General features: G+C 40.7%; 2 protein-coding genes across 6 annotated transcripts in view; both read right to left on the reverse strand.

Moving 5' to 3' along the window:
• Positions 1-543, reverse strand: part of PITPNM1 (phosphatidylinositol transfer protein membrane associated 1) — a 28,964-nt gene extending 28,421 nt beyond the window's left edge. Inside the window, exon 1 of one of the 2 annotated variants that reach the window (XM_014063004.2) lies at positions 344-543. The gene's annotated coding sequence lies outside the window, so the exon portion shown is untranslated. Of the gene's footprint in view, positions 1-229; positions 249-343 lie in introns of those variants that run through there. The other variant, XM_014063005.2, reaches the window with a different exon arrangement.
• A 13,138-nt stretch (positions 544-13,681) lies between these two features.
• CDK2AP2 (cyclin dependent kinase 2 associated protein 2) lies at positions 13,682-22,893 on the reverse strand. Of its 4 annotated transcripts, none has more exons than XM_014063010.2 (5): positions 22,285-22,889; positions 19,215-19,362; positions 15,260-15,360; positions 15,037-15,169; positions 13,682-14,317 (listed from the first exon to the last, which is right to left on the reverse strand). In XM_014063010.2, exons 2-5 carry the CDS (start codon positions 19,267-19,269, stop codon positions 14,250-14,252), a joined length of 357 nt encoding a protein of 118 aa, XP_013918485.1. In that variant the 5' UTR covers positions 19,270-19,362; positions 22,285-22,889; the 3' UTR covers positions 13,682-14,249. The 4 variants fall into 4 exon arrangements, with proteins under 4 accessions (XP_013918485.1, XP_013918487.1, XP_013918484.1 ...); XM_014063012.2 differs by having other exon boundaries at positions 22,178-22,307; XM_014063009.2 differs by lacking the exon at positions 19,215-19,362 and having other exon boundaries at positions 22,285-22,893.
• Positions 22,894-23,380: the final 487 nt, after the last annotated feature.

Here is a 23,380-nt window from a genome sequence, read left to right on the forward strand (position 1 = left end):
TGCCACCTCCTCCAAAGCCCATGCAAGCGTTATTCTGCACCCCTTCCTTACAGCCCAAACCGTGTCCCAAAACCTCCCCTGCTGATACCGGGCTCCTGTCCCGCCCCGCCCGCCCCTTCCACCCAGTGCAGCGCGTGCCTTTCCCCAGCCTCCGTCCCAGCCCCACGGCTACGCGTGCACACCGACACTGCCTGCACACACATACACGCGCCACCTCCCGGGCCCAGACCTGTGGCTCGATGTAGGGATGCCGGCGATGGAAGCAACGGTATGCTACGTCGGGGAAAGACGTCGGGGGGGCGGGGAGGGGGTGGTGGGGAGAGAAGGGAAAGAGACCGCCGACCTCACTGAGCCCTCCCTGAACCCGCCCTTTCTCTGCCTGGGGCTGCCCGGGCGCTGTCAGGGCTCGGTTGCTGCGCTGGCGGGAGCATGGTCTTGAGAAGCAGCGCGGCCGGGGAGGGGAAGTCCCAGTGACTGGCGATAGATGGATCGACAGACCGAACCAGCCCGCTGCCTCTCGCGTCACCGCGGCGGAGAACCGCGTTCAGCCGCAGTCCTTGCGGGGGAGGGAAGGAGGAAGAGGAGGAGGCGGGAGTGCGATTGGGAGGGGAGCGGGCAGGGCTGCTCGTGTGAAAGAGCGTCGAAGTGGGCGCGCGGAGAGAGAGAGAGAGACGGGCAGCCGGAGGCAACCAAAGCCTCCGGCCGAGCTGTGTCTGGACCCCGTGTGCTTTGAAGGATACTGACACGGCCGGTCTCCTGTGCATTCAGTGAGAGGCCCTCTACTGATCCTTAGGGGTCGAACGGTCGGTCCCCATTGTTATTTTTCGCTGCCTTTGAGAGAGAGAGAGAAAGAGAGAGAGAGCAGAGGATCGGAGGAAGGAAAGATTAAAGGGGAGCGGGCTGCAGTTCAGAGGGAAGCCGCCTGTGCCGGCATCAGGCAAGTGAGGAGCTGGCTGGGGAAGCAAGTGCAGCCTCCGGGTCCCCAACACTCGGGGCTCTCCCCCACCCACCCCCACTTCATTCACAGAGTGTGAGGCCTCCCGCTGGCTAGTTCCTTTTTTTAGCGGGGGCATAGGTTTCCATAGAAACTGCGACCCAGAACTTGCAAAGTCTCGGCACCTCCGAGCGCGCGAACTCGCTCTTCCCCGCCCATCCTTCTGTGACTTCATTGCTCGTTACCACGGAAACGCCAGTGACGTCAGATCCCGGTGACATCAAGGACTCGAAGAACGGAGACCTTTTTTCGAAACCGTTCAAATAAGCTTGGTTGTTTTGTGTTTGGCGTGGCTGAACTTAAGACAGCCGGGAAACTGAAGTCTACTCCCACCTTAGGCATGAAAGCTTACTGGGAGATTGTGGGCCAGTCGTGCGCTCTCTCTCACATCCGATCCACTTGTGAGGAAAAGAGGAAGCAGTATTAGGCACCTTTGCCGCCTTGAATTACTTATATTAAAGGCGCGGAAGGGGGGAGGGAGAGATGAATAAATAGCAACTGGAACAGAAATATATTTGTATTAGACCTACATTCAAGGGACCTCTTCACCTTTTTTTTACAGAGAAACCTTACTGTCTGCTTAATTTCCCCAATAATGGATCCCTGTCAAACACTCAGCATCTCCAGACTCCAACCTACTGCAACACACTGGAATGAAATAAGACCAAGAAACATCAGCTTTAATTATGCTAGCCTTTGGGTGGAACTTCAGCTTTTGTCAGGATAAATTCTTCCTCAGGTTGAGCTTGGGGTCTGGTCAACTCCGTATTATTATCATGGCAACAGTAGGGAAATTGTTTTCATTGCTTTTTTTATGGGGCGTTTTCCAGTTCCTCATCTAGTCTGTGATTTCCCGGTAATCTATCAAAAGTATGAACTGGTCTGGCTCTTGAGTTTTTTCTGACAGCAGCCATACCGGTAGTTGGCTAAGCATGACTGCCTGACATGATGAGACTATCTGTTACATCTGTTAGCAAAATAAATAAATAAAATCTCAGATTAATGCTATTCAGATATTACATACAGTCAAAGAGATAATGTTGGAGAAACCACATGGAGCTTGTTACAACATGTTCAAAAACATCAGTTGAGCCTTAGAAATGGAATATGTTTGGAAAAGACACAATCGGACTCCTTGATTCCCCAGGATATAAGGGAAAATGCATTCAGGCTTGCAAGACTGATGTCACACCTTTGAAATCAGGAAACAGGCTCCTCACTAGAACTATATTGATACAAGATATTGTGACAGAATCCTGCAAGCATGACTAAAAATACAACTATCTAGAATAGGGGTGTAAAACTCGCATCGTTACAGAAGCGTCATGTAATGTACCGGGACTTTTCCCCATTTTGCTAAACCGGGTGTGGGTATGGCCAGCATGTGACGCATCCTGCCCGCGGGCTGCAAGTTTCACAGCTCTGCTCTAGAAGCTGCAACTTCTCTAGAACACAGTGGCACATTCTGGATACTCTGCAATTTGCCTATGTTGCATCATTCCTGTGCGAGCTGCACCGGCTGCCAGTTGCTTTCCAGGTCCAATTCAAGGTGCTGATGATCACCTTCATGGTACATGGCCAGTTTTCTGCTGGACTGCCTATCCTTGGGGGTATCTGCCCATCTCACTAGGTTAGAAAGAGGACACACCTCTAAAATTCTGTCATCGTGGAACCTCAGAAGGGCAGATTTTCTGTAGCCACCTGGGTTTTTGAAATAGCCTCTAACCTGAGATTGAGAGGGCCTCTACCCTTTTAACCTTCCAGAAGGTCAAGAATACTTGTCTACCAAGTATTCAGCTAGCATGGAAAAGTGTTAGATAGTCAACAAAATGGATGGTTCTGGCACCTTGTCAGGAAGGGTACAGTTGCAAGCAAAAGTATGTGAACCCCTTGGGATTATATGGAGTTTTGCATGAATTGGTCATAAAATGTGCTCTGAACTTCATCTAAGTCACAATAATAGAAAAGCACAGTCTGCTGAAAATAATACTACATAAACATTAGATGTTGCCATGGTTTAATTGCACATAACATGTAAACATTCACAGTGCAGGGAGAAAAAAGTATGTGAACCCTTGGACTTAATAACTGGTTGAGCCTCCTTTGGCAGCAATAACCTCAATCAAACGTTTCTTGTAGTTGCCGATCAGACCTGCACAACGATCTGGAGTAATTGTGGACCACTCCTCTTCACAAAACTGTTTCAGTGTGGCAATATTCTTGGGATGTCTGGTGTGACTCACTCTCTTAAGGTCATGCCACAGCATTTCAATCGGGTTGAGGTCAGGACTCTGACTGGGCCACTCCAGAGGGCGTATTCTGTGCTGTTGAAGCCATTTTTGTGTTGACTTACTTGTATGCTTTGGGTCATTGTCCTGTTGCATCACCCATCCCCTGCAGAGCTTCAGTTGGCAGACAGATGGTCATACGTTTTCCTGCAAAATGTCTTGATAAACTCTGGAATTCATTTTCCCATCAATGACAACAATCCGTCCAGGCCCTGAGGCAGCAAAGCAGCCCCAAACCATGATGCTCCCTCCGCCATGTTTTACAGTGGGGATGAGGTTTTGATGTTGGTGTGCTGTGCCTTTTTTTCTCCACACATAGTATTGTGTGTTTTTCCCAAACAACTCAATTTTGGTTTCATCTGTCCACAGTATATTTTGCCAGTAGTGCTGTGGAACATCCAGGTGCTCTTTTGCAAACTTCAAACGTGCTGCAATATTTTTTTTGGACAGCAATGGCTTCCTCCGTGGTGTCCTCCCATGTACTCTATTCTTGTTTAATGTTTTCCTTATTGTAGATGTGTCAACAAAAATGTTAGCATGTGCCAGAGATTTCTATAGGTCTTTAGCTGACACTCTAGGATTCTTCTTTACCTCATGAAGCATTCTGCACTGTGCTCTTGCAGTCATTTTTACAGGACGACCACACCTAGGGAGAGTAGCAAGAGTGCTAAACTTTCTCCATTTGTAGACAGTATGTCACATGAACATCAAGGCTTTTGGAGATACTTTTGTAACCCTTTCCAGCTTCATGCAAGTCAACAATTTTTGATCGTAGGTCTTCTGAGAGCTTTTTTCTGCGAGGCATGGTTCACATCAGGCAGTGCTTCTTGAAACCAGTAAACCCACAACAGGTGTGTGTTTTTAAAGGGCAGAACAGCTGTCAGCAACACATCCAATATCATCACACTGATTGGAGTCAAGATTGGCTCACTCCTGGCTCCAATTAGCTCTTGGAGACGTCATTAGGCTAGGGGCTCACATACTTTTTCCTCCCTGCACTGTGAATGTTTACATGTTATGTGCAATTAAACCATGGTGACATCTAATGTTTCTGTAGTATTATTTTCAGCAGACTGTGTTTGTCTATTGTTGTGACTTAGATGAAGTTCAGAGCACATTTTATGACCAATTCATGCAAAACTCCATGTAATCCTAAGGGGTTCACATACTTTTTCTTGCAACTGTATGATAGTTTTTAAGGCAAGAGATGTACAGTATATGATTTGAGGAGAAACTAGACTACAGTTGCTGTTTTTATTGGTTGCTGTGAACTGCCTAGGATTACTGTGTGAGGCCAGCGGACATGTTCATTTAAATTAAATTAAATGTGCAGTTTGGAGGTTATTCTCGACTCTCAGCTCTTGTAGTTGAAGAGCTTTTATACAACAGATGTGCCAATTGTGCCCTTTTCTGGATCAGAAGGCCCTACTCAGTGTTATTCATACTTGATCAGCTCTCAAGTGGATTTCTGCAACATGCTTTACATAGACCATCCAGAATGCAGCAATGCGTCCACATCTCTGTGCCCACCTCTGCTCTGCAAACTGCACTGATTCTCTGTATGCTTCCAGGAGTGATTCAAGGTGCTGGTTGTCATCTATAAAGCTGTATGTGGCATGGGGCCAGGTTATTTGAGGGACCACTTCTCTCCAATTGATTCTACCTGTCCCATTTAATCTGATAGAAGGCATGTATCAGGTCCTGTGTATTAAGGAATTTCATCTTGCAGGACCTAGAGAGCGCCTTTTCTGTCAGAGTGCCTGCCCTCAAAAACATCACAATCCTGCCTAAGATTCAGTTGGTTCCAACTCTGCTGGCATTTCCGGAAGCTTAAAAGCATGGTTGTTTTCCTGGGGATGGGGATTGGGAGTTTAATTGGCTTTGTGAGATTAACCAGTCACTTGCTAATGATTTATGCTGTTCTCAGTTGCCATTATACTGTATACATGACTGTTTATTGTGTCTGTGCATTTAACGTTATGCCAGCCTCCAGAATCACTATTGTAAAATGGGCAGCCTTACAAATTGATTAAAGTAAATCAATCAATCAAAATTAAAAATACATTGTGTTCTTTATATTTTTTGAATATCCTTTGAAAAGACATTTGCAACTGTTTTTCAAATATTTGTTAATACACAAGATGGCAAGCAAATTCTAAGAACAAAAACATATTATACTGGATGAAATTTAAATAAAACAGTTCTAGTTTTGTTCCTGTACAACATGGCTTCAGGGAAGAAGTGTACTGGCCTTCCTCCCTCCCTCTTTTTTTGCCATCACTAGTCAGTAGGATCATAGGATAATAAATCTTGTGGTCTTATGTCAGTATCTCATTAAAGCAAAATCTACAAACCAGATTCTGCAAAATTTTCAGGCAACATTTTGCTTGTGAAACTAGTTAAATCCACTCAGATCTTAATTCTGAATGTGTCAAATTTATATTGGTAACAGAGGTAGAGTATTGCAATGAGTGATTTCATGAATCTTTAAGGATAGGTGCCTAGTAAGTATGAGTCTTATTACATGGAAACTGGAATGGCTGACCAGGCTCTTTAAGAAGCAAGTGGGTGAGTGATCAGCTGGATTTTAGGGGTATGCGTGTGTATGTGAGTATCTCATTAAGAGAAGAGGCAAAGCCTACCTTGAACAAGATAGTAATATGGGCTATCCTGAAAAGACGTTACTTGAATCCGGCCATATTACTCTTATCCAGGTTTGAATCTCTTAGGCGATATTTATGGAGAGGCTGGGGGGAAGGGAATATTTCAGACTTGTGCATTGGATTCAAATGGCATTGTTTGCATTGGTATTTGGAGATGTATCCCTGAATTGTGCCTGTGAAGGGGGAGGTGGTATGATGAACTACAGTGAAGCTGCAGTTTCCCAGGAAGGAGAGAGCACATTCCAAAGAGGGAGGTGACGTGAGACAAGACACAGACAACCCAGAGCTGGATCAGGGAAAGATTTCGGATAGCCACTCCCTAGAACAGTGATGGCAAACCTTTTTTGGTTGCCGTGCCAAAAGTTGGGGAGCACAGGGGTGTCCTATGCCAGTGATCCCCAACCCCCGGTCCGCGGACCGGTGCCGGGCCGTGGAGTACCTGGCACCGGGCCGCGCAGCGGCCGGGGGCCATGATCGCTGCAGCGGCCGGGGGCCATAGTTTCTTTCTGTATGCAAATTAGGGCTAACTGGCACAAGGGGTGTTACTGGACCGCTGGTGGCACTCTGACGTCACCAGCGGCCCACCGCCCCCCTGTGTCCAGCGCCGCCCTTCTCATTCCTTTTCAGCGCTTCAGCGCTGGCCGATTCCTGAAAAAAACCTAAGAGCGCCTGCGCAGCTACGTAGGGCTAGCGTAGACAGCGCTAGTAGCGTAGCCTTGCACTTTATATTTATGTAATTGTATTTTATTTTGTAAGGCATGTTTAAATACAATAAAATAAAAGTTGTTTAATCAAAACAATCTGATATATAAACAATCAATGTGTCGTCGCGAACAACGCCCCCCCACCCCTGCGCGCGCTCAGTGGGCCACGGTAAAATTATCAAAGGCTGACTGGTCCGCGGCGATAAAAAGGTTGGGGACCACTGTCCTATGCCAGCGTGACACACCCATAATGCTATGAGTGATCAGTGACACACACACACACACACACACACACACACACACACACACACACGCTTTTGCCGCCGTTTTTTCGCCTTCCCCTGAAGCCTCCGGAGGGCAAATGGACTTATGGGGAACCCGGAAGTTCGGGAATGGTGACTTCTGGTTTGTCCGTAGTGCCGATTTTCAACCTCCGGAGCCTTCAGGAGGCTTCCCTGAAGGCTCTGGAGGGCAAAAAAACAGACCTACGGATAAACCAGAAATCATCATTCCCGAACTTTCAGGAAAGCCTCCAGAGGGTGAAAAACAACCTCAAAAGAAAGCCAAAGTCATGTGCGCATGTGCGCGCTGGCCAGCTAACAGGGCAACACTTCGCGTGCCCTGACAAATGGCTCTGTGTGCCACAGGTTCTCGCTATCACGGCCCTAGAATCTCGTAGAAGAGGGGTGTCAAATTCAAGGCCTGAATCAAACTCAAGGCCTGGATCCAGCCTGCAGGGTGCTTAAATCTGGCCCGCAGGGCCACCCTGGAAACAGCAAAAGAGCAGCACACAGGCAGCCCTCCTGAGCTCCATTTTCACTGGCAGAGGGTTGCAGGAGGCCATCGCAGCTGAAAACAGAGCTTGCGAACCAGTTTTTGCTGACAGTGCTCAGGCTGCCACAGGTGCCCCAACATGAGTGAGGTGGAGCTGGCCATGCCCACCCTGGCCACACCTACTCTGGCCATCCCCCAAGGTCAAATACAATCCTGATGTGGCCCTCAATGAAATCGAGTTTGACACCCCTGTCCTAGAATATATCCATTAGAGTTATAGGTAATAGGGTAATATTGGTTTAATCTGGCAAGATTCTGTCTATATGACAAATAAAGAATTGAACTTTAGCTGGATTGTGCTTTGCTGATCATAAACTGGGCCTGATATCATCCGTTTACATTTCTCGGTAACATTTGATAACAATGAATCATAGTTTTGTTCTTTCATCTCTTCCCCAATGCCTACAAGGGGCAGTCAAAGGGTTGGAAATCAGAGCCTATTTTATAATGATTTGGTTTCATCCTGAGTGGTGGTTCCAAAGTGAAAGGAATGGATAATTGTCCATTGGCCTCTCCAACATAGATGCCATAGCATTTTTCTTTTTATTCCCCCAATACACCATGCACATAAAGTTATGTCATCCATTGATTTGGAGTGAGGTGTCATTGATATGAAGATGATGCACACTACAATCCAGAACTGAAACAATGATATGGTGCCCTTTTGTCTGGAAGCTGTAAGAAAAAGAATAAAGTACAAGGTTAAGTTACTCTTTGTCCAGCAACCTTATGGCATTCTAGCTGATTCAGTAGTGTCTCTGAACAGGGAAGTAAGTTCTCTCCAAAAGAGATACTCCTAGGACCTAGATGCTTGGCTATTGTTGATAGGTCTGGGGGGGAATGCAGAAAGGTTGACTGGTTTTGGCTGCAGCACCAGTTGTGTCCTTTCTAAAACAAGGAGACTCTGGTTTCTGTGACTTATCTTTGTTTTTAACATATTTTATTAAAAGTTTTACAAATAACATAATAAAGAGTTAAACACTAATACAAAGTAAAAGAGCAAAGAAAAAATAAAGAAAAAAGTGTAGAAAGAGAATAGATGAAATAGAAACAAAAAACCTTTGATTTTTTTTGCAGCAAATATAAATACAATTACACAATTATTTCTTACTCTATAATTGCAAAAAAGCTTACCTTTTTCTATCATTCAGAGATCTTTTTTGTAATCATCAAAGCTACTAATCATTTCTAATCATGTGCATTTTTCCATTTAATTCAAAAAAATCCATAAAGGGTTTCCAGTCAACCATGAATGTAGAATTATTTTTTCTCTGAATTAAATATGTTAATTTAGCCATCTCTACAAATTCCATCAACAATGGAACAATTTCAACAATCATTCTTCTGTTGTGGGTGTGACTTCATCCTTGTCACCTATCTTTTAGATGATTGCAGCATAATCTATATGGGGTAGCAGCCTTCAAACACTATTTTCAAGCTGCAGTTAAAAGATCTTTGTTGGAAGACGTGTCCTTCTGGGTTCAGTTCCAAGTGAGGAAAAAGACACTGGAAACATGGAGGCTGCTTGGAAAGATGGTTTAATGTTGGATAGGATCATATGATGAGCTCCTGAACAGAAAAGGGGGATCACAATGCTTCAAGATGTTGAGTAAAGAAGAAAAGAGTGTGAGATGCTGAAAGTCCCTGGTTTTATGCCCTCTTCGGCCTTTGATTTTGATCTTGCATTCTGATGGGTTGTCAGACTTCCATGGGGCCATGCAGGGGCAACTCTCTAGGCTGTGTTTTGAGTCCAAGTTTGGTTGAACATTGCTTCTTCCCAGGTGCCCCATGGTGAAATGGGTAAAGGGCTAATACTATCAAGCCTTCATCCCATCACCCTGGAGATGAAGGGGGATCTTTGTTATGTAGAATAGACTGGCTCAGGCATTTTAATGGCCCATTGACAAAGGTGGGGGCTATTAAGAGTGTTTCCTACCTAAAAATATGTGTTTTTTTTTCATTTCTTATCCAGGGAAATATAATATTCTGCCTTTTCAATATTTCCCAGGACATTTCATTTTTCTAGGAGAGGGGTGGATTTTAATTTCCTACATCTTCAAACACAATTTCATTTCACTGGGCCTTTGACTCTACTTGAGAGCCAGTTAGACGTAGTGGCAAAGGCATCAAGCTAAAGAGTGAGTTCTAATCTTACCTTGGGCACAAAGCCAGTTGGATGACCTTAGGCCACTCACTTTCTCTCAGCCCTAGGAAGGAAGTAATGACAAGCCACTTCTGAAAAACGTTGCCTCCAAATTGGGCACAATTAAACAGAAGAAAATTACTCCAGTTAGGCTTGTTTTTGTCTCTCCTGGAGGATGATTGGTTTACAATATGATTTAATCCCAATTCATTTATTACAAATATTGCTTTTATATTTTGATATGTTATAATCTGCTAAGATTCTTTGGAATTGGGTGGGCTAGAAAGACATGTAAAGTAAATAACATTATAAAAAATAAAGCGACTCACTTTCAAACGTATAATATATGTGTTACGAGAACTGCATTGGCTGCATCAGAGTTCCAAGTACAATTCAAAGTTCTGCTTTTGGCCTAGAAAGCTATACCTGGTTAGAACCTGGGTATTTGCAGGAGCATTTGTTTCAAGAAAAATCAACATAGGTGCACATTATGGGGAGTACTTGGAGGTTTTTAAGTCGTAGTGCTCATCTTTTGGAACAGCTTCTTGCCTGCCTTTGCTCCTGAGTTTTAGTAAAGCTGTGAAAATAGAATCTTTTGTATGGTATTTAGAGAGCAACATCTGGTCATGAAATGCCTATTTATATTAATTGCAGCAATGTTGATGTACCTGTGATTTTATTTGTTTTGCTCTTGGCATATCATGCTGATTTACTGTTTTGTTGTTCTATTGTCTTTACTCTTCAAGGTTTTAATTGTACGCCACCATGAATCCTTGCAGAATGTAGTGATACAGAATATAAAAGGCATAAATAAATAAATGTTCGTGTTTTAAATACAAACCTCAGCAATTGTATTTGTATCCAGTTCTGCCGCTCTGTTTAGTTCAGTTCCAGATTTTAATACTGTATAGCTTACACGGAAATAGACCAATCTGATTTGTATTTTTTCACATTTTTTCATATGCATATTTAATTGGTAGTATTCATATAACATCCTAAATTACAATCTAGTTAATACATTTTAGATAGCATATTGGTGAACTCATCTCTGCAGTTAGCCTATTGATCAAAAATATGAGAAGCTGCTAGCAGACCTGTTAACTGTTGGGTCATTTCAGGGATATTTCCTTTCCTAAACAGAGAAGCAGAATGACCATGGTCAAAATAGCCACGAGAGCAGGAGTGACATCTGATTTCCTGCTAGTTTAATCTCCAATAGCCAATAATGAGACTGGTTTACTTGGCCTCCAGAGGGCTAAGACAAGACCACTTTACTAAACCTCTGGATGGCAGTGTGGTAGCACTGAAGCCCTAACAAATTTGGCCAAATTTAAATTTCATGAGTCATAGGTCCTGGATTTTGAATGAATGCTGTAAGTTAGCCCATTGGAGGTACCTTCATTCAATGAAAGGTTATAGACACAAGAGTTTTAGTAGTATTTAGAAGACAGAGAGATAGATAATAGGTAGATTTATAGATAGATGATAGTGTGCGATGATACAAATAGAGAGGGGGGATGGATGGATGGAGAGATAGTAGATAGTTAGACAGACAGAGAATAGGCAGGTATATATAGAGAGAAGATAGATAGATAGATAGATAGATAGATAGATAGATAGATAGATAGATAGATAGATAGATAGATCTCTATCTACCAATTATCTACGTAGGTAGGTAGGTAGGTAGGTAGGTAGGTAGAAAGAAAATAAGAAGATTGATAGATGATAGATAGAACAATAGAACGATTGATAGAAGGTTCACTACATCTTCCCTCCATTAGACCAGCAAGAGTATATAGAATTAATTTTGTTCTAAGGATCATAAAGCAGGATGGAAATTAAATCTTGGTGTCTCCATAATTAAAAATGAAAGCAACTGCAATGAGTGAAAAATCTCCCCCCCCCAATCGATAGCTGCTTCCAACCTCTAATGGGGTTGAAGCTAATGATGGATGGTGTCAGAATACAAAAGGGGCAGGGACCATTTTTCTTCCTCAGGGAAATGTAAACACATTTACTGATGTTTTTGCCAAGATTTTAAAATGTTTTCAATAGTTTTTATATCCTCCTTTTTGTACATAGCTTCAGATTTTTTTTTTAAAAAAAGAACAACATATACACTTTCTTTGCCTAAATATATGACACACCTGCAAGCTTTGCTTCTTCCTAATTCCACACATTTCCTAATTCCACACCTTGGTATGATTTGGAAGTCAAATTTCTTCCATTATTAACTTCATCTTAATATTTATTTTAACAAAGCATTTCTTTAAAAAATTCACAACATAGGGAGGTCAATTCAATACCATCATTATTATTTAAAAATACTCAGCAACAAGTGTGAACCTCAACCTAATTCCAAAAGTAATAAGATTTTGGGGGAAAGTTTGTGTCCTTTCTTTATACTTTGCAATAGTTCATCCACCTTCAGTTTATTTCATAGGTCTGTATAAAGCAACTGTTCTTTAGAACAAACTCACTGGTTTTTCTGACTTTGCATCTCGTATTTAAGCTGCTAAACTAACAATTACTTATGGGGATATTTCCAAAAATAAAATCTTACAGATTAATGCTACATTTCAGATTTAGAGGGCATTTGTGGGGTAAATCTATCCCGTGATATCCAACTGATACCTGATATATTCAGAAGATCTGCTGACAAAAAAGATGATTTGCAGTTCTATATTTTGAGCTTGTGGAGTGCCATGTGGGGCTTTGCATTTTATTTAATATTTCTTGACCGCCCATCTCCTTCAGAGGAGCTATGTACAGTAGAACCTCTGGTCACGAACACTTCTGACCACGACCAAATTGGGTTCCGACCAAAAAATTCACATTTTTTCCCCCATGGCCAACTCTGTATGATATTCAGAGATAGCAGTTAAGGGCTGAAGTACATTTTACATCTAAAGACATATACTTTTTATCTCAACAATAGTTTAAAAAAGTTCCTCTGCAAAGGATCAGCAGGTAGGAGGGGATTAATACATCCCACTCAATCACTTTTCTACAATTCCTCATCCTGAACTACTACTCTTCTTGACATATATTATTTTTCAACCATCTATGAACTATCCTTTTTCTAAAAAAGGAAACACCGGGAAAAGGGAAGGTTTAAACACCCTTGTATTTTATACTTTCTAGACATATTGTAGGAAGCACAACTGAATCTTATAGTCCCATGCTTCACTAGTAATATCTAGGCCTCCTTACAACTAATACCCTCTTCCCTGGGCACCAAGAAATTATTCTAAATAAAATCTGGGTGATTCCCAGTTCATAAGCCAAGCACGTTTAGAGTAGTTGCTCCAGGAAGAGCTGGTTTACAGTCTGGGATTCTCCTGGACTTTCAATTCCCATTGGCACAAGTAAAAACTGTGCCTTGGAGATCCTTTGCCTAGCTTTGACTGCCACGGGAGACATGGCCAGGCCAATGCATGCTCAGGTCAATGTCACTTCCTATTTTGGATTACTGGAATTCTCTCTAAGCTTGTGGCCTGGTTATCTGCAACACCATATATCCAAGCAAAATCTGCATGTCCAAGTCAGGCTGGCGGAGTGCGTACTGAGAGTCCTAACCTCCACTAAGATGAGGTAAGAGAGGAATTGGATCAAGCATTTTCATTGGAGTTCCTTTGCTGTGGAGTATGATATCAGAAATAAAGAGTTTTACTGTCATTCCTAATATTTAGAAAGTTTTGCAAAATGTGGCATTTTCAAAGTGCATTTGAGAACCAAGTAGTGAGTTGAAAATATGCTTGGGATGGATGATGGTGTTTCATCATGGTTATAATATACATAACAACCAACACATTACATTAGCAATTTGTGTTCTCCTTCTAAGGCCACTTAGATCTGAATGGTTGAAGGGGCATAGAAATACTTTAGAAATAAAAATCCAACTTCAAATAGATGAAACTACTTCATGAAAGCTTCTCGCCCCAATGAGAATGGGAAGAGCAGAAACCTAGTTTATTGGAAAAAAATGTTTTAGAAATGAAATGTTAACATAGGTGTATTCCTAACATTGATACAATAACAGCAAAAACAAGTCATACAGGAGTAGAAACATTTTATTACAAGTTTTCCAATACAGGCTCAATGATCGCTGGTTGAGACTCTTGTTGCAAGAGGAAGACAGGGCCTCATACTGCTTTACTAAGGAAGCATATCTTGCAGTACATGCCCTTCAGGAATATTTTAGTGAGGTAGAGAATATTTCCCTCACCACATTAAAAAAAAATAGAAAAGCACAGTGAAGAAGAGATAATCCAAATTCTAAAGATTTTTATTTATTCCAAAACCCCATGTATTTTATAAAGATAAAGAACCTGTCACCAGCAATTATTTCGACTAGTAAACCAAGGATATGGACAACGGACGCTTTCTGTATATACTCCCAAAATGCCAATTGACGGGAAGTTCTGTGATGCAAGTGGAGATACTTCAGATTCTTAGATGCCAATTGGTATAAAGGTCTTTGAAGGCGATCACAGTTCTAAGACTTGAGACACTGATTGGTAGAAAGATTTGAAAGGAAGGGGAAAACTCCAGATTCTAAAATGTTGAGTAGCTGGAAAGTGCTAGGATCCTCCAAGGGTGGTGCAAAGAGGAAAGCGAGTGTTACGTGCGGGCATTGCGCTCTGTCTCTGCCAGACACTCTCTTACTAGGGCCCGGGCATGAATAATACCTGCAGAAAGAAAGTCACAGGAGTAAGATATGCTGAATAATGGATTTCAAAGTAGCAACACAAACCACAAAGAATGTGACATAATTTGCAACTGTAGTATCTTCCATATAAAACGTATATATCTTATTAATTAAATTCAAGATCAATCAGAAGATGTAAGGCAAAATGCAGATATGTGGGTTTGAATAAATCAGAAAGTACAGGCACTAACTGGCAGCAATGCAGTTATACAACATATTGCATATATACAACAGCTGTCTTGCAGAAACAAATCAACGTTTCCCTACAAGCTAGGTTTATACTTGCTGGGTATAGATTCTAATCTAGCAGGTTCTACCTGTTCCTACTGTGGCTAGCTATTTGCACTAGTGAGAACTGATTTGGCTGGAAATACTGAGCTCTGGCCTTAGGGTTGGGGAGTTCTTTTCATTCTTTCCTGAGGAAGACTAGAACTTTAAACTAACAATTACAAACTCAAAAGTCATGACTTGGAAGAGTTAAATGGAAATTGCCACATTAGCCATCTGTTAATCACTGTGCAACATTGTATTTGAGAAGAGGTAAGTTTGCAGAACTTCTGGGAAAGTCAGCCACATATATGCGAACTTATAAGGAACCTGAGAAATTTCAACTAGTGCCAGTCTCTGACAGGACAAATTTGAGTAACTGCCCAAAAGTGAGTAATTGTACTCATATACTATGATGAGGATGCTTCTTACCTCGCTTCAGTCGTTCCATAGCACTCTTGCTACCTGCATATGTAGGTCGTATCTCTTTGCCCATCTCTTCAATTACAGAAAGCAAATCTGTGTATGTGCTCTGGGAGCCTTGGGCACCTGGTGGCTTCATAGCCTGCAAGATCAACAGCAGAAATCAAAAACAGGAACCTTCTTCCATTATTTCCATCAATGGGCAAGACCCTTCTCATCCTTATGTGCTCACCTGAACGTAGCCCATAGATGGGGGCCCAAAATCGTTGAAGAGAGGTCGAAAGGGGGCAGATGTTCCAGGGACAGAACCAGATGGGGATGGAACACTGGTAGCTGAAAAATAAGTGATGGCATTAAGCTCGCTGCTTAATCTAAATTCTTGGGGCTCATGGACTTCTTGTAAGGGGGTAATACTGTAATTTTGTTATTTCTCTTTATGGAAACAACTAAGACAATAATGGAAGGGTTTGTTTTGAGTAAACTAAGAGGTTGTTTTGTTTTTAAAAAATCCAGAATCAGATTTACAGTATAGGCCTTCTGAACTGCTCATGGGAATTTGATTTTCAAATGACAACATTTCTATTTGAACAATTATGCAGGACAGTTGTCATAAATCACACAACTGAAGAGTTTTATGGCAACGTCTATAATCTAAAATAGGGGAAAGGGAATTGGGTGTAACTATTTTTGTATAGATGAAAAACAATATATTATTTAATCTTGGAAATCAGTCACCAGACCTCAATCAGTTACATAAAGAGTTGGTTTTTGGTGTTCAAAACATTCATTTAAACTCAAGGATGTGATTAACCAATTTGCAATTTTTCATGAGTTAAAGGAAAATGATAATTACATGATTTCTTCTTCCTATCATAAATACATAACAAAGAATTACACAATATATCTGAATATGTTACTTTAACTTTGGGGCACTTATTTGGAAATATTTTTTAATATTCAAAAATGCATGAATTAGTATAATATATTCAGAAGCTGAAAAGATTAAACCAAACCTGGAGCCACAAAAGGATTTTTATAATCAGCATCTAGTTAAAATATATTAATTTTGTATGGAAGATTTTTGATAGTCTCCCTAGAATAAGTACCATTATTTGAATATTAAGCATTTTATGATTAAATTGTTTCAAATTTAAATTTGGAGAATGTGGTCAAGTTTACAATGAGACTGAAAAAAAAATTATATTCTTGAAAGTGTAAACCATTTAATGTTTTCACCATTAACAAAACAGAATTTCCTTGGATTAGTACACATCTTGCCAAGCCAAGGTTAATATTTATGTACATTACACAACTGTATGTAGCTTACATTCTTTCTAATCCTAGAAAGTTTATTTAAAAATGCAAATATACTTACATACATTTTTAAAAAGCTGCTTATATGTGAATGCAGCTATTAGTTTATTTTAACTTATTTTACCAGTCTTTGAATAAAATACTTGTTCTTGCATGTTTATTATGTTTTATATCTTTGATTCCTTCGTTAGGATCGAAAGAAAAGAAATTTAATTTTAGGCTTCACCTTATCTTCTCTCTTATTTTAGATTCTAATATTATATTGACAGTGTAATCTTATCTTGAGTGACAAACTAATTGTCACCTTTACCTTGTGCAGAGGGACTCAGCTAATTCATATCTTCATTACCATCTGGCTGACTCCTGCAATTCACTTTATATGAGGTTGCCACCTTCCCCCCCTTCCCTTTTCCCACACTTGTTATTTGTGTACATTTTGTTTTTGCTGGAGTTATATGAACTACTGATTTTGCCTTGCTTATCTGAGACAAGTTACAAATTTAATAAATAAATGAATAAAATCTCTTGGAAGTATCAGCAAGCCTTCTTTAGGAAATGGAGGCAGAAGTAGCAAAAAGATATTTATAATGTGAACAGACAACTTCCCCCTGGCTTTTCTGTCTTGACCACAGTAGCTTGTGGGTTTTAACTCAACTTCCGGCAGCCTAATATATAACTTAAAGCAGAATTTTATGGGTTTTTACTGAGAACTTGCTGCTCTATACTGATCTGAATTCAGCCATTATTCTTGGCTGTCAACTTCATCTTGCTTTTCTCATCCTAACCATGTGAGCCTGAAACTCTAAAAGTAGACCATAATTTCAGTATTTTATGAGTAATCCTGTGAATAAAATGATAGACAAATAACAAGTAAAAAGTACAAATATACACATAAATGGTAACTACTCATCATTCCTATATCACATTATGGTCTACTAAAACTATTCAACTCAGGACAAGTTTCTAAAAATAGAAAACTTGAAAATACAGAGTCCTTAATTGAGAAAAATGGGTATCATTATGCCACTTATAAAGGGTATGTTTTTAGACTATGAATCATTTGAAATTAATGTGCGGTAGAAAGTAAAGGAGTAGGACAGCAACCCATGTACTGTAAGCCGCCCTGAGTCCCCTCAGGGAAAAGGGCGGCCTATAAATCATAATAAACTATAAAAAAACTATAAATTACTTTGATCAGGAGAATCCAGAAAAATAACTACTTGAGGTTGGCCCCTACCAAGATTGCATACAATTTGGATATCTCTTCTGAACAACTTCACTTGCTGTTTTTAATTTGTGCAAATGATTCATCTATGGCTATTACAAAGTGAAGCAAACTATTGCAGATGTTGGTTTAATACTGATTTCTTCACAAGAAATGTCCTTTCAAAATTGTTATAAATATCATATACAATTTTCTTTAACACTATCCAATAATGATGGCATCCATATACTTCTGATTAGCATAAAGGCAGTGGGTTTCTACCAAATGTCTAGCACTTTAAATCACTTACAAGCTTTTTATACAACCATATCAGCACAGTAATTACAGATATGCAATTAACTTCCCTGAATTGAAGATATAAGAATTAGAAAAGGAAAATGTTATAAAGTGAAAGTCTGCTGATTCGTTTCTTTGGAAACTATTAGTGTTCTGCATATATCTAATACAAGCATGTAGGAAATTCAGTTAATAATCTAATGCATGGACTAGAATACATTAAGTTTACATGATAGATTGCTCAAATCCAACAGTATTATTCTGGTTGCCTATGATTGTCCATGGTGTGGGTGATAATTTAATTTGCTATCTAAAATCTAACTCAAGAAGACTTCCATGGAAAAAAATGGCAAACTAAAGACTGTTCTGCTAGCAGAATGAAGTGACAGTGAGAACACCAGCATTTTATCATTCCTTTCTGGATAAAGAGAGGACTTAAGATCACCCACAATTGTTCCAGATAGTTGCTCTCATAAGAATGCAAGACAGCAGTTTCCAGCCCTGGGAATCGAGGGAAAGCCAACTTTGCTCAAACCATGGTCTGCACTTTAATGACACTGGGTTTCCATACTTCCTTCTCTAATTACTTTCAGAAATTGCTTGCTAACTGCTTTTCAGCTATTAAGATTCTTTGAATTGACCCTTTTTACAACACTAGGTGAATTTCTTTTAATCCCTAGCAAAATAAAATCTAAATACAAATTTAAGGACTTAAAAAAATATTGGAACAGTAAATGGGTGATTAGAACTTTGATTTAGGAGACAGGAGCTGACGTCGCAACAACACAACGTGTGATCTCGGAGCTCCGAGATCGCAGTCGATACTTTTGCTGCTGGATGGTCTGTTTGGACCTAAACCGTCCCGAAGAGATGGTGACAGGGAGGAGTATGTCTTGCTGATCTCAGGGACACCACAAAGTCCCTGATTGATCCAAGAGAATCTCTTGTTGCCGGCAACAGAAGCGCAGCCAAAAGCTGCTGAAGTTCGGACAGCTCCGGAACGGGAGGAAAGCGGTGTCCATCTGGTGAGGAAATCTTATTGTTATAAAAGAGACTGCCTCAAAATAAAATTAAAGCTAAATTAAACAGTGTTATCCTTTTTAAAATTTTATTTTATGGATGGAATTTTTGCAAATATTTCCTATTTTTTAAAGTGAACGGATTAGTTTTTCTTCTTCTACTTCTTTTTTTACCTATGGATTAAAATCTTTTTCTTTATCTTTATAATACTGGTTTGGATGGTGTTTTTTTTCTATTTTCACTTAAGAATTTTGTTTTTTTTTTAGTCTGGGATATAATGAAGACATAAAAGGAATACAAATACAAAGAGGGTTGTAATATCAGAGGGAAACGAAGTAACACTGCCACTTGCAGGCTGGAGGCTTGAGTCCTGGAAACATTGCCCTTTCTTTTTTCACTTTGATCATTTTGACTTTGCACTTCAAGGTTCTTCAGTTTGTTTATAGAGAGTGATAAGGAGAAGAGCATGGGAGCATGTTCTTTGGGAGCTTCATTGGCAGCTGGAGAGAAATGGAAACAAAGCCTTATTTGAAAGATTATAAATGAACTTGTGTCAAATCTAATAAAAAGTTTTGAATGCTAGAGTGTCAGTGTTTACCAGTTGGAAGAATGGCACAATATCAAAAAGAAACCTTAACATTGCAAAAGATTATATTTGAAATTCAAAAATTATTAGAAGTAACAGTGAAAATAGAGAAGAGATTGGAAAACAGATTGGAAAACAGTAAAATTTGATGGAAAAATTGAAGATGTTTATCAATTGTAAAAAGTGGAGGTTAGAGTCCTAAAAACTGAAAGGAAAAATGAACAGAGAGACAAGATAATTGTTGATACAAACTGTGAACTGAGCATGGTTGGAAATGGAAAGAGTGGAATATGGAAAGGGGAGATAGATGGACAGGAGCTCTACCCCAGATTTCAAGGTATAGAAAGAGAAAAAAAGAATTGATGGATCTAAGGAGATAAATTTTGTCAAAAGCACTATTGATAACCAAAGATAAGCTGATTAAAGAAGCAGATGGAGGGTTTCAACATTATATAAGATATGCAACAAGCAACAAGCTGCAAAGAGAAGTCCATACAAATCTGATTAAGGAAACAACCAGAAGACTAATCCCACAAATGGCAAAAGACATAAGATCGCACTATTACTGGAAAGACACAGGTTGATATATGAAAGCTTATATTAAAAAATTAGTCAAATTTAGACATTATGTAAAAAATGAAGTGATAATGGATATAGTTAGATAAATAATTGCTAATGATAATATATACATATGTATTGATTTGATAAGAGGAAATTTGATATAAATTGCAAATGGTGACTATCAAAGGAAGTTTAGAAATTCTGTTATATATGAAAGCTTATAATAAAAAATTAAGTCAAATTTAGTTAAAAATAATGCATATATATGTACTGGTTTGATAAAAGGACATTGGATATAAATTGTAAATAGTGATTAAGAAAGGAGGTTTAGAAACTTTGTTATTAAATATAATCAATTTTTTATTTAGAACATGTCATAAAGATGTAACGTTACCGGATGATAATGGAAACAGTTAACAGAATGCCATTATGTGGTTTTTCTTTAAATTTTAGAATATTTTATATAAAAGGACATAAAAACAATTATAGTCAAATGAAGGTTGAGGTATGATGATAGTAACATATATAAATATATTTGATTTAAAATATTTAACTTGATATGAATTGTAGGTTATGACTGTGGAAGGGATGCACGGAAGTTTTTTGTAACCAATTGACACACTTTCTACAATTTGTAATGGAAGATGGTTTTGTGGTGTTTTTTGTGTTTTGTTTGTCTGTGTTTATTCAAAAATTAAAAAAAATCTTTTAAAAAAAAGAACTTTGGTTTTGGAAAGTTACAAACAGTGTAAGGGTCCAGATAAATCTGGAAAAAAAATTGAAATTAGTTGTAAGAAGTGTTCCCATGGGAAAATGTTTTTGTTTGAAAAATGATTTGACGGGACTTGAAGGTTACACTAGACTAGAGGGAACTAGAAGGGACTAAAGATTACAATTAAAGAACTAAATTTAACTTAATAGGAAAACAAAATATTGCATATTTTTGAAAAATGGACACACACATCTTTTTGTTGCTACATTCTTATTGTTTCTTTTCTATTTTTTTCTTCACTAATTTTTCATTTTATATATGAGTTTTTATCTTTTTAATCAAACTGGACATCATGGCCTAAAACCTGAATGTCCTTTATGCAAAGAACATACTTCATCACTGAGCTAAACAATTTCCTGTTGTGCTCTAGTTTACACACCTATTTATGAATAATTAACATCCTGTAAGTATACAATGAGGAAGTGAATCTCAATCTTTTTCAAGAATGTACATACATTCATTCCAATATTTATCTTCAAACCTATATAACAGACTCAAGTATGTCAAAAGAAGCATAGGAACACGGTGGAGGGTATCAGCATAGCTAATACCTCCAGGAACTTTCTGTACCCAGGCCAAGATATATACAAAGAACAGAGTTAGTAGTCTGTGTACTAGGAAAAAAGTAATTTCCGTTTCTAAACATGGTAACCAGATCCTAGGAAACACTCAGTCAGAAAAACTGACAAGAAATGCAAACCCCAGGATCCAGTTCCATTCCTCATGTATATAAAATTGCTTCTTCCAGGCCACTGCCACTTATGCTATGTTCAAACTTGTTAGCCAGAGTTGTAAGTAAAATTGTAACTTGTGCTTATTTTTCAATTAAACTCTAGTGAACTGCTAACCTAGCAAAACGTGATTCACCTGATATTATGCAACCCTATATTGCTCAAACAGAAATCCAACCGGGTTTAATGGAGTTCCCTACTCTTGGCACAAACTGCAAATTCTATGCCACCACACCGAATATAATCAAGAAATCTCTGCAAAGATGCAGACTGAGCTTCCCTTCTGTTTATTCCCCCTGCTTTTACCATCCAGAAGTTAACTTTTCACTTTTCTGGGCGGGTTCGCTTTTCTTTTTAACCGCCACCCCTTTCTTACCTTAAAGGAATCAGTGTGATAAGACACCCGCATATTTTATACACATACATATATATTAATCGGCTTAAATCCCCCTCCCCCAACTTTTGTTTAAAGTATACATTCATTTTGTTTCTTTCCTACTCTAATACAACCTGGCTTTTTCCCTTCTTCCCTTTCGTGATCGGCCTCCCCAGAGCCCTCTTGTCTTATCCAGCTGCTCTGGAAGGCCCTGGAAAAACCTGCCAGGAAAAGGGCGGAGGGGGTGGGGGGAGGGAGGTGAGGCAACCCTCTAGGGCCGGCCACTGACCCCAGGCGACTCCGCCGTGTAGCCTTCCGCCCCGTTCGGCTTCCAGCCGGCCACCCGTGGTCGGGCGCGGGAAGAGAGCAGGCGGGCGGGCAGGCGGGGGCTCTTACCGACCGGCGGGGCTCCGGGGGCGGGACTGGCGCTGCTGCTGCTGGTGCCGGCGGCTCCTGAGCTGGTGGGGGCAGGCGCGATAGGCTTGTAGGACATCCCCGACTCCGCGCTCTCTAGTACTGGCTGGGCCGCGATTGGCGCGCTGCTCCGGCTTCAGCCGCGACTGCCGCTGTTCCGATTGGAGGGGAGGCTACAAAAAGCACACGCCTCCGGGGCTGGCAAACTCTTTCCCCACCCCCTCCGACAGACCTGATTGGTGGGAGGCGTCCTAAACACCGCCTACCCAATCGTCTTGCGTGGGTCTTCCCTCCTTTCCCCCCCTCCCGGCTCCACGCCTCTTCAGCTGCCTGTCCCGGCTTGGTTCCCCGGCGAGTGGGGGGAAATCTTTCTCGCGCCCCGAGGAGGCGCGCGCGCTTCACCCTTCAACCCCGCGAGCGAGCGGCGGCGCTTTTTTTTCTCCCTCTTTCGCGCCCACGATTCTAGGTGGCCTCTCGGACCCTGGGAGAGAGAGCACGCGCGCCTTCTGGCCCCTTTCGCTCCTCTTCCCCTCGCGCTCGGAGCGCTCGAGTTCCGCGAGTGGCCGCCGCGGATTACGCCTTCATCTCGCGCCTACGTGTATCGCTCCCTCCCCCTGTGACCTCACTGCGTACTATCATACCCGTCCCGTCCGTTTCCATAGCGACGAGAGGGCCCGAACAGTGGCCTACTTGATGTCCCTTCGTCAGGCCTTCAGGCTCCGAAGGAAGTCGCTGCGGCCTCAGTGGCCTCTTTACTCCGCGCCTTCGTGTGGCCGCCTTCTACGTGTACTAGAGTGCCCCCTAGAACCGTTTTTTGCCTCCTAAAAGTTTGGGGCATTCTTTTTTGGGAGGGGATCTGTTACCCAAAACGTTAATATCCTATATTTTCACATGACCTACTTTTGCATTTTTATTTTTGTTTCTAGATTTTCTATGCCTGAAACGGATTTTTATTCCAAGACGGTTGAGACAGTCAGGGATCAGAGGTCAAGGTTCTTTGGATACAGTATGGTTCACTAGTTGGATATTTTGCAACACTTTCCTCCCAGTGAGGTGCCAGGCCTTTCTGCCACAGACA

This window comes from Thamnophis sirtalis, unplaced genomic scaffold, assembly GCF_051295495.1.
Source record: "Thamnophis sirtalis isolate CommonGarterSnake01/CBP01778 unplaced genomic scaffold, rThaSir2_p1.2 scaffold_1, whole genome shotgun sequence".
Taxonomy (NCBI): Eukaryota; Metazoa; Chordata; class Lepidosauria; order Squamata; family Natricidae; genus Thamnophis; species Thamnophis sirtalis.

Excerpts from the sequence above, each read along its gene's own strand:
- CDK2AP2 (XM_014063009.2), bottom strand. The coding sequence starts at position 22,381 with ATGTCCTACAAGCCTATCGCGCCTGCCCCCACCAGCTCAGGAGCCGCC. Across the intron at positions 15,361-22,284 it reads CCCCGGAGCCCCGCCGGTCG|CTACCAGTGTTCCATCCCCA; the intron begins GTAAGAGCCCCC and ends CTTATTTTTCAG. Across the intron at positions 15,170-15,259 it reads CATCTATGGGCTACGTTCAG|GCTATGAAGCCACCAGGTGC; the intron begins GTGAGCACATAA and ends TTGATCTTGCAG.